The sequence below is a fragment of the Euleptes europaea genome, chromosome 11 (assembly GCF_029931775.1).
Source record: "Euleptes europaea isolate rEulEur1 chromosome 11, rEulEur1.hap1, whole genome shotgun sequence".
Taxonomy (NCBI): domain Eukaryota; kingdom Metazoa; phylum Chordata; class Lepidosauria; order Squamata; family Sphaerodactylidae; genus Euleptes; species Euleptes europaea.
Window position 1 is genome coordinate 42,912,123 of NC_079322.1, and position 13,656 is coordinate 42,925,778.

The following is a 13,656-nucleotide window of genomic DNA, read 5'->3' on the forward strand; positions in this document are numbered from 1 at the left end:
CTCTGTACATGGAAAATGTCTTACACAAGCGGTATTCTGAGTGCACCATAAGAATAGCCGAATAAGTCAGATGAGGTCCATCTAGCTCAGCTTCCTATATCCAGGCAGAGCTAGACAAGGGTCTTAGGAAGGCACACAAGCAGGGTGGGATGGGGATATTTATTTCCTGTTATCAGCAGCATCTCATCTCAAACCATGGCACAGTGTTTCATAACATGGAGGACACATTTTGGCTAGTAAGAGAATGATAGACCTGTGTTTACCTAAAACGAAGCCTTTACTGTTGTAAACATAGGGCGTAACCAAAGTTAAAAACTAACCCAATGCAACTGGAAATGCGAAGGCTGAGGACTTGTGGAGTTATACTGGAGCTCAAGGCCAAAACTATACAAAACAGTAATAAGGGACGGAAGGAGGGAGTTTGTAGGTCACATTGCAACTAGTACAATGGGAAAGGGGAACTGGCATAATTTTAGCAGAGCTAGGACATGTTTTGGATGAAATTGTTGGCAAATGGTTCATGACCGTAAGGGTATGGAAGCCAAGGCGACCAATGAGTAGAGCTTGGGTTTGTTCATTTTCAAATGATTGCCAAAGCTTTATTTTACAGTGCACTGTTCTCAACTATGTCCATTTGGGAATCCCCCAAGTTATAACAGATCACTTGTTAGTATAAATGAAAATAACTTTCCTGAAGCAATGGTGGTATGCCAGAACAAACTTCTAAATTATGAAGATATACAACTGAATAACAGGCACTGGGAACTGAAGTAATAAAGACATCCTCCAAATATTTTACACGCTTAGAAGTTCCATTGGTGGTGGCTTCAAAGGAATCTTTCCTAGTGTAAATTTCTTTGCTTCAAATTGCTTCAGCTCGTCTGCAGATAGTTCAGTCTTTGGGGTAAACAATGTTTCGGAAGTGCTGTTGGTTTGGCTTACCGATGACGCAAATGCACCACTACTCCCAACGGCAATTGCGGGGGGCTGTCCAAACAGGGTGTTCCTTGAATCCAAAGTTGGAGCAGCAGCAGCTGCTGTACTGCTAACACCAAACACTGGAGCAGACATGTTATCTGAAGAACCTGTAGGAAGTGATTGTCCAAACCCTGAAAATCCAGAAGTCCCAAAGCCTCCAGGAGAGGCAGCACTTTTAAATGAAAAGGAAGCTGCAGATGAAGCGGGTTGGTACCCAAAGCCAACTGAATGGGTAGCAGTAGTAGTAGATGAAGATGTTGCACCCAGTGTTGGATTATTCTGAACACCAGGAAGGCTCCCGAAGGCAGGTAGGCTTCCGGATGGGACGCTAGCGAGTTCTGAAGGTGGTTTGAAAGAAAGGATCCCTTGTCTGCTTTGTTCATTCGCAGGAAAGGCTGCAAAAGTAGCACACAGAAACAGCATTTATAAAAGATATGTTTACTGCATTATGCCTGAAGAAAGATCAGTAGAAAAATATAGGTAAGATTGAGTTAAGCATAAAATACTTACTTGATGCCCCGAAAGCTGCCGACGGCTGTCCACCAAACCCAAATGCAGGTGGTGGTTGATTAGCCACATTCTTGAGCTCAGAAATCTTAAAAAAAAAACAAAAAAATTAAAAAGCTGTTATCTCCTAGAAAAATAGGTTCCACAGAATATGGTTGACTGTTGTGCAGAATAACCAGATATAAACAAATGTTTGTTCAACAGAATACTACTGAAATTACCAAGGGGTAACGGTGCTAGCCAGCCGCAGCAAAATTAGAAAGGACTCCAGTGTTACCTCAGGCTAACAAAACCTATTCCCACCTGTGGAACACGGGCAGGATGGTGCTGCTGCAGTTGTCTTGTTTGGGGGCTTCCTAGAGGCACCTGGTTGGCCACTGTGTGAACAGACAGCTGGACTTGATGGGCCTTGGTCTGATCCAGCATGACTTTTCTTCTGTTCTTATCTGACAAAGTGAGTTCTGACTCACAACAGCTTGTGCCGAAATAATTTTTGTTAAGCTTTATGGTGCCACTGAATTCCTGTTCAACTGAAATTATCATCACTCTCCCAATGTTTATTTTGCCATCACAGGATGCTACGCACTGGACTCATCATGGGGAACTGACATGGTCAGACAACTTAAAAACGTCCATCAGACCAGTGATGGTTAACCCATCTGTCGGGACCCCACCTGCTTGGTCTCGAACCCCACTAGAACTGAGATTCTTTTTCTGCTTTGTGGAAGCACCTGCAGCAAGAGTGGAAGTGCAGAGGGCAAGGGCGCTGTTCCACCTGCCTCCCTTTGCACCCACAATGAGAGGAGAAGCAGGGCGGGGCATTGAGGATACTCAGCAGTACACAGGATTCCTTGTCATCACAGGCAGGTTCAGAGACAACCTTCCTTTAAAAAGCTCTCACTTGACTTCCCCCCCCCCAGTCTTTCCTCAGTCAGCTGGTTCTCCAATGCACCACATGTAGCTGCAGTATGGACCCCCCCGAGTCCATAATGTTGACTTCCTGCCTTTCTGTCATGTGAGTCAGATTATGTGACTTCCTGTCATGAGGCCCAGCTCACAGTAGGTCTCATATTGCTGCCTGAGTGTTAAAGGTTGACCTTGGGGCTGGAAAAGCTGGAAACCACTGCGGCAGATCAACAAGAAAGTGAAGGAAGGGTAGGGAACAATGATAGAGAATGGATGAATCTGATATCAACAGAGATACTGACTAGGTGAGCCACTGTGATTCCAACAACATTTTAGTGAATACCGTATATACCCATGTATAAGCCGACCCGCGTATAAGCCGAGGTGCCTAATTTCTCCCCAAAAATGGGGGGAAATTAGGCACCCGCGTATAAGCCGAGGGTCGGCTTATAACCCCTCCCCCGCCCGCAGGCTTACCTGACAGGGCTCTCCAGCGGCGAGGGTCCGGCGGCGGCGCGGCCGGGGGGGCCTGGGCAGCCTTCCTGCGGCTGCAGGAGTCTGCCCCAGGCCGCTCCCGGCGGGAGGAAGCGGCGGCGAGGCCCAGGGGGACCCGGAGCAGCCTTCCTGCGGCTGCAGGAGGCTGCCCAAGGCCCGTCCCGCCCGAAACAAATGGCGGCGGGGGGCGGGGGGGCCTTGGGCAGCCATCCTGCGGCTGCAGGAGGCTGCCCAAGGCCCCTCCCGCCCGGGAAAAATGGCGGTGGGGGGCGGGAAGGGCCGGGGCAGCCTTCCTGCGGCTGCAGGAGGCTGCCCAAGGCCCCTCCCGCCCGGGAAAAATGGCGGCGGGGGGCGGGGGGGGCCTTGGGCAGCCATCCTGCGGCTGCAGGAGGCTGCCCAAGGCCCGTCCCGCCCGAAACAAATGGCGGCGGGGGGCGGGGGGGCCTTGGGCAGCCATCCTGCGGCTGCAGGAGGCTGCCCAAGGCCCCTCCCGCCCGGGAAAAATGGCGGTGGGGGGCGGGAAGGGCCGGGGCAGCCTTCCTGCGGCTGCAGGAGGCTGCCCAAGGCCCCTCCCGCCAGAAAAAAATGGCGGCGGGGGGCGGGGGGGGCCTTGGGCAGCCATCCTGCGGCTGCAGGAGGCTGCCCAAGGCCCCTCCTGCCTGGGAAAAATGGCGGGGGGGCCGGGAAGGGCCGGGGCTGCCCAAGGCTGCCCAAGGCCCCTCCCGCCTGAAAAAATGGCGGGGGGGGCGGGAAGGGCCGGGGCAGCCTTCCTGCGGCTGCAGGAGGCTGCCCAAGGCCCCTCCCGCCAGAAACAAATGGCGGCGGGGGGCGGGGGGGGCCTTGGGCAGCCATCCTGCGGCTGCAGGAGGCTTCCCATGGCCCCTCCCGCCCGGGAAAAATGGCGGCGGGGGGTGGGAAGGGCCGGGGCAGCCATCCTGCGGCTGCAGGAGGCTGCCCAAGGCCCCTCCAACCCGGGAAAAATGGCGGCGGAGGCCGGGGGGGCCGGGGCAGCCTTCCTGCGGCTGCAGGAGGCTGCCCCAGGCCGCTCCCGGCGGCAGGAAGCGGCACGGGCCCGGCGGCGGCGGTAAGTTTCCCCCCTCCCTCCTCCCTCCCTCCCCCCGTATTGACCCGCGTATAAGCCGAGGCCGGCTTTTTCAGCCCATTTTTGGGGCTGAAAAACTCGGCTTATACGCGAATATATACGGTAAGTGGGATTTGAGAAGGTATGTGATATAAAGAAGTGATTCCGCAAACAGACATATAGGGAAGGAAGGAGCTCTGAGTCTTGGAAGCAATGTGACAGAGGGCAAGGAGACAAAGGTAGGAGCAACAGAGGGCCATCTGCAATTGAACTACTGCAAAGTAGAGACACTGAGAAGGGGAATTAGGGAAGATCAGAGAGGAACTATATTCAGGAGCAAAAAAGGGGAATACCGTAGGATCCCCCTGGCTCAGTTGGCTGCTTCTAAGAAGCAAGGGTGACCATAACAGAGAAAATGCATGATTTATAAAAGTCTCTCTTACTAGCTTAGATAACACACACTCAGCAACGGCCAACTTGCTCCAACCAGTGAGAAGGGAGGGACTGACCAAACCATTCCCTGGCCAAGCTGCTAAAGAGGGCGGGGGCACATCCACGACCATGATATGATCGTTCCCGCTACTGCTTCCCACTAGTACAGTGAGGTAGAACGGACAGAACTACATTCTGAGAAAGGCACTAGCTGGGCCAAAGACACCATATGTGGGGTTCTGCTTCACACCTAGTCAGCACCCCATACAAACTGAAAGCACACCATCTAGGGGGTCGCAGCACCATCCCTACAAAGCTGCAGCTTTCGCCCTGGAGGCCTAACATCAGAACAAGACCTGTGCTTGGTTATCATTGACCTAATCCAATAGCAGTTACTCCACGGCTCAGAGCGCAGCCAAAAGAGCCACATCCCTGGCATGAAGCCTGCACCTCAGGGAGGCTTCTAGCTTATTTACTCCCCAATGGCAGCGGTGTCGAGGGAGGAAACACTTGCCAGCTACAAGCCCCACCAAACAAGGACCTTGCCCACTTCCCTAAAACATGAGGCAAGTTCTCTACTGAGGAGCTGTGCTCAGAAGAGCCACAGGCAGTATGTCAAAGAGCCACTGGTGGCTCTCGAGCCCCTGAGTATCTCTGCTCTAATTTATTCTTCTTCCTTTTTTCCCCACAAAGAGGTCATGCCAGACCTTCACAATGAACATGTACATAGGTGTAATTCAAGCAAAGATCTTCTTTAACTCACCAATGCAGTTTTAGTAGACGCATTTATATTCTTCAACTCAAGTAATCTACTTCTCCACTGAGCGACTAACTGCTGGATTGAGTTGATCTGAAGGGGCAAAAAAGGTGTGGGAGGGGTTAGAATTTGGTAGGTCTCCACCAATCAAGGTAAGAATGAACAGAGTTTCTGAACAACGGAAATTCAAATGAGTGGACGTTTTCTTAATAAAGGAATTTCATTACTTCTCTACAATTCAAACATATTATTCTGAAAAACTTTCCCCATCTGATAGCTATTTACTCCAAACAACATGTAGAGACTTACATAATTCTGAATATTATTATTTGCACTGCAGTTATAGTATTCAAGACGTAGCTCTTCAGGAGAAAAGGCCGGAAAACCTGCAAGGAAACATTAAAAACCCTGAGACACAGAAAGAATACTGTTTCTTTTCCTAGCTATGAAAGAACAGTAAACACGTCTCGCTATAACACCTTACAAGTCAGATTTATTGCAGACAAACTATGCCTAAGAAAACTCAGAACTGCAAGCTATAACAGAATTAACTCTCTTGTCTTTCTCTTTGTTGCTTAAAACTTACTAAAGTTGTTTCAGGGAGTGTGTTGTTTTACATCAGGGCTGTAAGCTTGCAAATTCAACAATGCTCCAATAACTAGATGTTATTTCACCAAGTGTGCAATTTCATCTTCATGTTCACCAGTGTGGTGTAGTGGTTAAGAATGTTGGACTAGCATCTGGAAGACCCAGATTCAAAACTCCACTCGTGCCATGGAAGCTTGGTGGGTGACCGTCTCTCTCAGCCTGATCTACCTCACAGGATTGCTGTGAGGATAAAATGGAGAAGAGAATGATGCAAGCTGCTTTGGGTCCCACTGGGGAGAAAGATGGGGTATAAACAAATTAAATAAATGAATAAAATACAAGAAGGGGGTGGGGAGACCTAGTGGACACTCTCCAATCCCTCCTGCACCCACTGAATCTCTCCTATAAATAACCCTTGAAAACTGCCCCTTTTCTTTTTGGAGCAGAGGGTGGGGACATTTCCCAGAGAAAATCAGCATGTGAGAGGAAAAGTTACAAACCTCCAATCAGTTTTTAATCCTTCCCCCCTATCCACGTACACCCCCCACACCTGTACATTAGCATTATAAAGGAAAAATAGGCTCAGGATCCCTGCATTTCACCATGCCCCTCAACAATGCAATAACAGCAGATTAGGCCTGGCTAAACTGCCAAAAGAAGGCCTAGTCAGCAAGAAAAGCTTGAAGGACTGTATGAAGCACACCACTACTGTCTGCCTGATAAAGATGTTAGATCCAAGTATAATTCCATAATAAATGCAATTATACTCACAGCTACACTAAATGGAAATCTTAGAAGCACAGTCCACTTCAAACGCTCGTTAAAAAAAGAGACTCCTTGTATGTATTTGTATAATATACGTTTTATCATTTAATACCCATAAAGTGAGAAAGAAGTCTAAACAGTTGGGAAAAAATTAAAATAGAGAAACAACACTAGGGAAAGTTTTACCTGAAATATTAGGCTTGTCTTTCAATGGTGAATAGGAGGAAAACATCCACTGGCTTGAGGATTCCCAAACCTCCATGTCTTTCATTATAATTTCACTGGATAATATAAAGAAGTCACAAACCAAATTAATTTGGATTAGCAAAGCAAAAACCAATTTAAACCTAGATAAAAAAAACAACACTGGTAGGTCTAAAGCCTGCTGAAAGGGATATGAAGGAAAAATAAGTTATAGAATTAGCACAGCAACTTATTTCAGAAACAAAAATATGAAAATGCAGGCAACTAGAGAGTAGAGTATAGCAGGAGTCCCCAACTTTTTGAGCCTGTGGGCACATTTGGAATTCTGGCACGGCATGGGGAGCACAGGAACAAAATGGCTGCCACAGGAGGTGGAGTTTGCCACAAAATGATTGTTGCAGCTTAACCTGAGTAATACAGTGTAGATCCTTGTGCTGTGGTGGCAGCTGATGCCAAAGCAACATTATAAAAAATCTGCACAACCAATCAAATCACTAATAGTCAATCAGAATCCTTGATGGGGAAAAGCCCTACCTGGCCCCGCCCACTTCCTAAAAACACTTGCCAGGTGCCAGAAAAGGTGTCGGCGGGCCCCATGGTGCCCACAGGCCCCATGTAGGAGACCCTTGGAGTTCAGGATCAAACAGGCACACAAAGTACTTGGATAAATGTAAAGGTTTCATTTGAAATACCATTTCTCCAAGTTTTACTGCATTTTCTTTTTTAAAATATTTTATTAAATTTTTCAAAATAGTACAGAATAAGAAGGGGAAGAGGGAATGGGAACAATTGTGTTATATGTGGTTGACATTTGGAACAGGTCTTACATTTATTACCTCTATTGTTATATTCTTTTTCATTGTCTTTCAGTCTATTATCTATCTTACTAAAACTTCTCTATTATCTGTATTATAGATCACTATTATTTAATAATTAAACATTTACTCCATCATTTCTTATTCCATTTGTCTAACTCAGTTGTAATCTTAACTCTATTTACATATGTGTTTATCTTTAGTTTACAGCATATCTGTCATAAAATGCTTGCCATCTTTGTTTGTACTCTTCTGATAGTTTTTCTTTCATCCAGTTGGTTAATCTTGCCATGTCTGCATATTCATACATTTTTGTAATCCATTGTTCTAATGTTGGTGTCCTTTTTTCTTTCCAATGCATTTTCATATTCCTATAGTCACACTGGTATGGAAAGTCTAACTGCATGTAGGACTGCAACCACAGATGTTAAGAATGCAAGTTTTTTTTTTACATTTAACTAATTTTAAACCAGTTAAAAATTCAAAAGATAAACTACTGCAACTTACAGAAGCTTCTCATCCTCATTTTTAATGCCATCGCTGCTCACATCTTCATTAGAGTTTAAGGCAGCAAACCTATTTTGGGAAAAGCCCAAGTCAGCTTGGGACCCAGGGAATGTCCTTCCATGATCTCTGTTGTTGTGCCAGTTTGATGTTTTAGAAAAACTGGATGCCTGGACAATAGGGTATCTCTGATTATGGCCATCCCAGCCACCTCTTCTGCCAGAACCTTAAATTGAAAGACAAAAAGAGGACATTTATCTTCTATGAAATAAGTTTAACCTTTTAAGAAAAAAATAGCTATAATGTACAAAATCTGCTTGATATTTGCAAAAGGATAAGTGAAAGGGCATAAACAAAATAAGAACATATACATCATTACCTAATATGGAATGGTTCTAAGGCTGAGGGTTCATAAGGTTTATTTATGTTATTTATAGTCGGCCTTTCTCACTGGGACTCATGGCAGATTACATAAAGTCCATAAATCAACAAAACAGAACATCCAATAAACAATGCAATATAATTTGTATTGTAGAACTCTGGAATCAACCAGAAATCTGAACCACAGCTGATGCAAAGCATAAGTATTAACATGACATGTTAAACTATGCTAAAAATGATAGTAAGATCCTACTTACAACAACAGACAGTGCAGGCAATACACAGTCCCTAACTCTTTACCCAAGCCTCTTTCTTAACTGTTTTGTTATAGTTCGGCCCTATTACCTGTGTAAAAAAGCCCTCTTAAATAATACAGTTTTGCACAGTTTGTGGAAAGCCAGAAGGGAGCAACCAAATGTCTCACTGAAACTAGTGGGTCTTAACTGCCAAACAAAATGGTGCTACACTATCTGTTTCTTAAGCAGTATTAGAAAGTAAAAGGCCTGAAAGGGATCAGAAGCAAAACAATACAATGCCCTGAAAGCTGAAGAAGAGTTAAATTTGTTATTGAGCCATCTCTACCTCCTATTTTGAAATAGGAAAGCCCACATTTATAGCAGCAATCGTCACTTTTTCAGACCGAAGACCCACACCGCATGGGACCAACTGAGCTACGAGCATGTGACATGAAGTCACTTGACATCACAGCCATATGACAGGATAATGAGGAGTCAGAATTATGACCTCGCCAGTGCCAAGGCCAGCACTGTGGGCAGCAGGTCAAGAAAGCCACCAGCAAAAAACAGCTGAGCCCACCAGCAAAAAACAGTACATCACAGTGATGAAGTTCAAGTGTCAGAGTCACGGAGATATCCTCTGAATGGCTGAGTGCCTTGACCTTACATTCCTGCTGCTTGTCCCAACATTTGTGTGAACAGATGCATTCCTCGGGCGGGGGTGGGGTGGAGGGGGCTAACAGCCCAGCAGGTGGGTCTCAGGCTGAAAGTCCACTGTTCTTAAAAATTCAACAAGACTTTGATTACCTTCTCTTATGCCAAAAGCATTTTTAGTGTGAAAGGAATTTTGCCCATTACAGAAAAAGAGAGAAAGAACAACAGATGTAAACAGGTAACCCTATCACGGCGAAATACACCAGCATTCACACCATTTACTACACGGTGTGCAAGTATCAACAGAGTGAACTGTTCATTTCAAATACACTTTTATTATACATAGAAGCGGGAGGGATCCAAGCAAACTATGGCAAGCAGAACTGGCTCCCCAAGCAATCCATACAGAAAACTGACCCAATACAACGGACATTAAAATGCAGTGAAACATTTCTTTCGGGAGAGAATTTGCAGCTGAACTGAACCCATACATTAAAACATCTCTTAGAGATGGGAGTCTCTGCTGAGCTGGATCCAGATACTAAAATACAGTAGATTTCAGTGTGTGTGTGTGTGTAGGGGGCGGGGAGCCCTGTAGGGAGGGGATTGTCGGGTGAGCTGGAGCCAGGATCGATCCCGGGGTGTCGAGGCACTCAGCCTAGCCTAGTTACCGCAGCCACACCGGGGAGTGGTGGGTATTAAGAGTACTTTAAATTACTGTAATTTTTACTGTAACAAATATTCAAAATATTTAAAATAATTGTATGTGCTCTTGCATTTTGTATTTTTGTTATTTTTCCTTTTTTGTATTTTTTTGTTTTTATATATTATAAAAAATAATAAAAATTTATACTTATATATATATATATAATTTTTTATTATTTTTTATAATATAAAAAACAAAAAAAATACAAAAAAGGAAAAATAACTATAACAACTATATATATATATATATAACTATATATATAACTATAACTATATATAACTATATAACTATAAATATATATATATAAAACTATAACTATATGTAAAACTATAACTATATATATAACTATAACTATATCTATCTATCTATCTATCTATAAATATATAAATAAATAAAGGAAACGGGAGACCGGACGGGCAGAAAACCGCCCACCCCGCACCGAACCCGCGCCGACTGCGGAGCAGCGCGAGACGCTCCTCGCTCCGCCCGCCGCATTACCGGAGCTCGGAGAAGAAGGCTGGTTGGATCCGTCCCTGTGGCGCGGGTGCAGGTTCCAGCATTTCTCGCCAAAGAGGCAGGTGCCCCGCAGGTAGTACTGGCACACCTTGCCGGCGGAGGCCATGGCTGCCTTCTGAGGGCTAACGCAGCAAGCACACCTGGTTCTTGAGAAAACTCCCCCAGCCAGTCAGAGGCTCTTCGGCGAGACCGTTGCTAGGGCGCGTGTCGATGACGCACCGACAGTAGCGGCTCAATGAGGGCGGAAGAGAAAGGAGCGGGCGGTTGACGCCGAGGGGCTGTAGGCTTCCTGGTCCTCTCGTGTAACTTCCGGTATGCGTTGGCAGAGAGAGAACTTGACGTGAACTGTGACAATATGTGCTAAGGGGCGTTGAGCGCTGCTTTCAGTGCACGCGCGCGCTCGTTCAAACGAGGCAGGCCGTCGTAGAGATAAGCTCCCTTTTGTTAAAGCGCATCGCCAGCATGATCAACTGTCCCTCCTAGTTCGCAAACAGTTTCGAAACACAGTGGGTCGCCGTGTTAGTCTGTCTGCAGTAGTAGAAAAGAGCAAGAGTCCAGTAGCACCTTAAAGACTAACAAACATATTTTCTGGCAGGGTATGAACTTTCGTGAGCCGCAGCTCACTTCTTCAGCTCATTCATCTGAAGAAGTGAGCTGTGGCTCACGAAAGCTCCTACCCTGCCAGAAAATATTTTTGTTAGTCTTTAAGGTGCTACTGGTCTCTTGCTCTTTTCTACTACTGCAGACAGACTTTTCTACAGTTACGAAACAGTTTGTGCCTTCAAGCAAATGTCAGTGGATGCAAGCCCTCAACAAGCAGGGTTGACTTTGTCACGCCATTAATTCCCAGGGGCTCAGTTCAAACCCAACCACTGCCTGCATAGTGGCACAGGAATAAATACAGAAGCAGGCCCCACCTAAAATTTTTTTTAAACTCTAGGTTTATCTAAATGCCTCCACGTTATGACCCAGGCAGGTCTCTCTTTAGCCAGGTGCCCCCTTCTTGGTCAGATACTGTCATCTCTGGCCATAGCCCAAGAATCCCAGTTGCGTCAGAGCTTACTACATACACGGGCTAAAGGATAAAGAAAATGCCTCAGGAGCTGCTTTAAAAGTTCTCTATTACCTGGGGTGTCCGAAGGATTCCAAAGAACTATGCACTCTTTTCAGCTCCAGGAGGGAGCTGGCAGGAATGGCCACCAGGAACTGCACAAAGGACTGGTTTCAGGCAGCTGAGCCTAAACAGGTACTTAATGAAATCCAGATTGGGAGAACAATAATGACTATTCCTGAAAACACCTTTCTTGGATTAAGAGCAAAGCAGGACAAGAGGTTTCGGCCTAGAACAAAATGAATGTGGTGAGGAGGCAGACTAAGGCAGATGCCACTGACAGTATTCCAGGTGTTGAATGACTAATCCAGTGCACATCACTGTCGTGTTCCATCCAACCTGCATCTCAGCTCATACCCCTTCTCTGATGAGTAAGCCCAGTACCTGGGAGAGGATATTTTCCCGTCTGGGCCCTCCCCCTCAGCACAGTGAGATGAAATGGGGTTATTGCTCTAGGTTTAGGGGTGAAGGCTTGTTTTTTTCCCTGCCAATAGGAAATACTTCATTTTCTCCTTTCAGTGCAGGTATTTGGGAAACTTTTATGTCACCTCTTCCGAGTCCTGCTCATGACAGCTACACTTCCAACAGAGCATGATTCTCACATACATTCCTGATAGTTGTGCAAACACCCTTATAAACCTGCCTCCAGTATCTCTGCTGTATCTAAGCAACTGTATACATTTGCATCCTTTGTAGAGTGATGTTGTCCAGAATTCATTGACTTTTGGGGCAGTTTCTGTAGCAAAATGTAGCCTTGATTGGGGAGTTGGAACAGGGGAGGAGCAACTAACAGGAAACCGGAAGTTAAAAGGAGACTGAGAAAGAGCAAGCAGGCACTAGGGGGGAACTGTTGATTTTCCTTTGTGTTATAGAAGTTCAATAAACACCTTGATATACAAATACCTGAAGTCCCTGGCATTAATAAGACAGTTTCTACATGTACTAAGGCTGTCAAAGATAGGACAAGGCTGTCAAAGATAGGACATTTTGGAGGACTTTCATTCATAGGGTCGCCATGAGTCGGAAGTGACTTGACAGCACTTAACACACACACACACATGTACTAACTATACTAAAGTCCAGTAGCACCTTGAAGACCCACAAGATTACCAAGGTATAAGCTTTCAAGAATCCAAGCTTCCTTTGTCAGAACAGATGGGATTTTAAAAATATTTTAATATAGAATCTTGCCTTCACCTAGTTTCCCCTCCCCTGGAGAGGTAGACTGGTAGAAAGGTATCCTCTAACAGTGAAAGCTCAGCAGGGCACAGGCAAGAACACATTCAGCACTTAGTTTATCTTGCTTCACACAGGCACACCCTCTGGCTCTTTCACAATTCTGAAGGTATGTCCAGAACATTTACATGACCATGCTGCTCAAGTCATATTTTTATAAGCCATATGATAGTATGGAACAGCACAGATCACCTTTCATGAAAAAGAGCTTTACTACAATACCCAAAAGTAAGTAAGTGTCCCACTTATGTTTGTCTGAACTAAGCCATTAATACTGTGAATTAGAATCTCTGTTCTCTTAGAATGGTGCTTAGCATGTTTAGAATTAACTCATGTGGGTTAAGCAGCCCTGAAGCTTATGGTAATGTTTTTGTCGCTTAAACTATGGAGCCTCTGAGGCTGAAGGACTTCATGTCACAGTCACAGGTTACAAGTAGACTACCATTCCAAATGCATGTGTAATACTACAGATAGCAAGAAAGAAAACACCATTAGCTGGGTCCAGAGCCAGCACAAGACAGTTTGCCACCCCAGCCCTCTGCACTGCATATGATCCAAGAGCTACAACCTACACCTACGGGTTCTGGAGCATATTTTTACATTGCTTTGTTGGAATATTAAATGAACACTTAATGACAACCATAAGAAAAACAAATATCTTTAATTAAAAGTTCACTGACCCACAAGCCTCACTGAGGTATTTGTTTCACTTCCAAAAAGTCTGCTAATACTGAAAGTATTCAGTAATTAATAATCCATACATTTTTCAATACACAAAACAGTC

General features: G+C 45.3%; 1 protein-coding gene across 1 annotated transcript; it reads right to left on the reverse strand.

Moving 5' to 3' along the window:
• Positions 1-677: 677 nt before the first annotated feature.
• On the reverse strand, positions 678-10,631 carry NUP42 (nucleoporin 42). The gene is made up of 7 exons (XM_056857673.1): positions 10,508-10,631; positions 8,036-8,258; positions 6,696-6,790; positions 5,466-5,542; positions 5,163-5,249; positions 1,489-1,573; positions 678-1,373 (listed from the first exon to the last, which is right to left on the reverse strand). Exons 1-7 carry the CDS (start codon positions 10,629-10,631, stop codon positions 796-798), a joined length of 1,269 nt encoding a protein of 422 aa, XP_056713651.1. The 3' UTR covers positions 678-795.
• Positions 10,632-13,656: the final 3,025 nt, after the last annotated feature.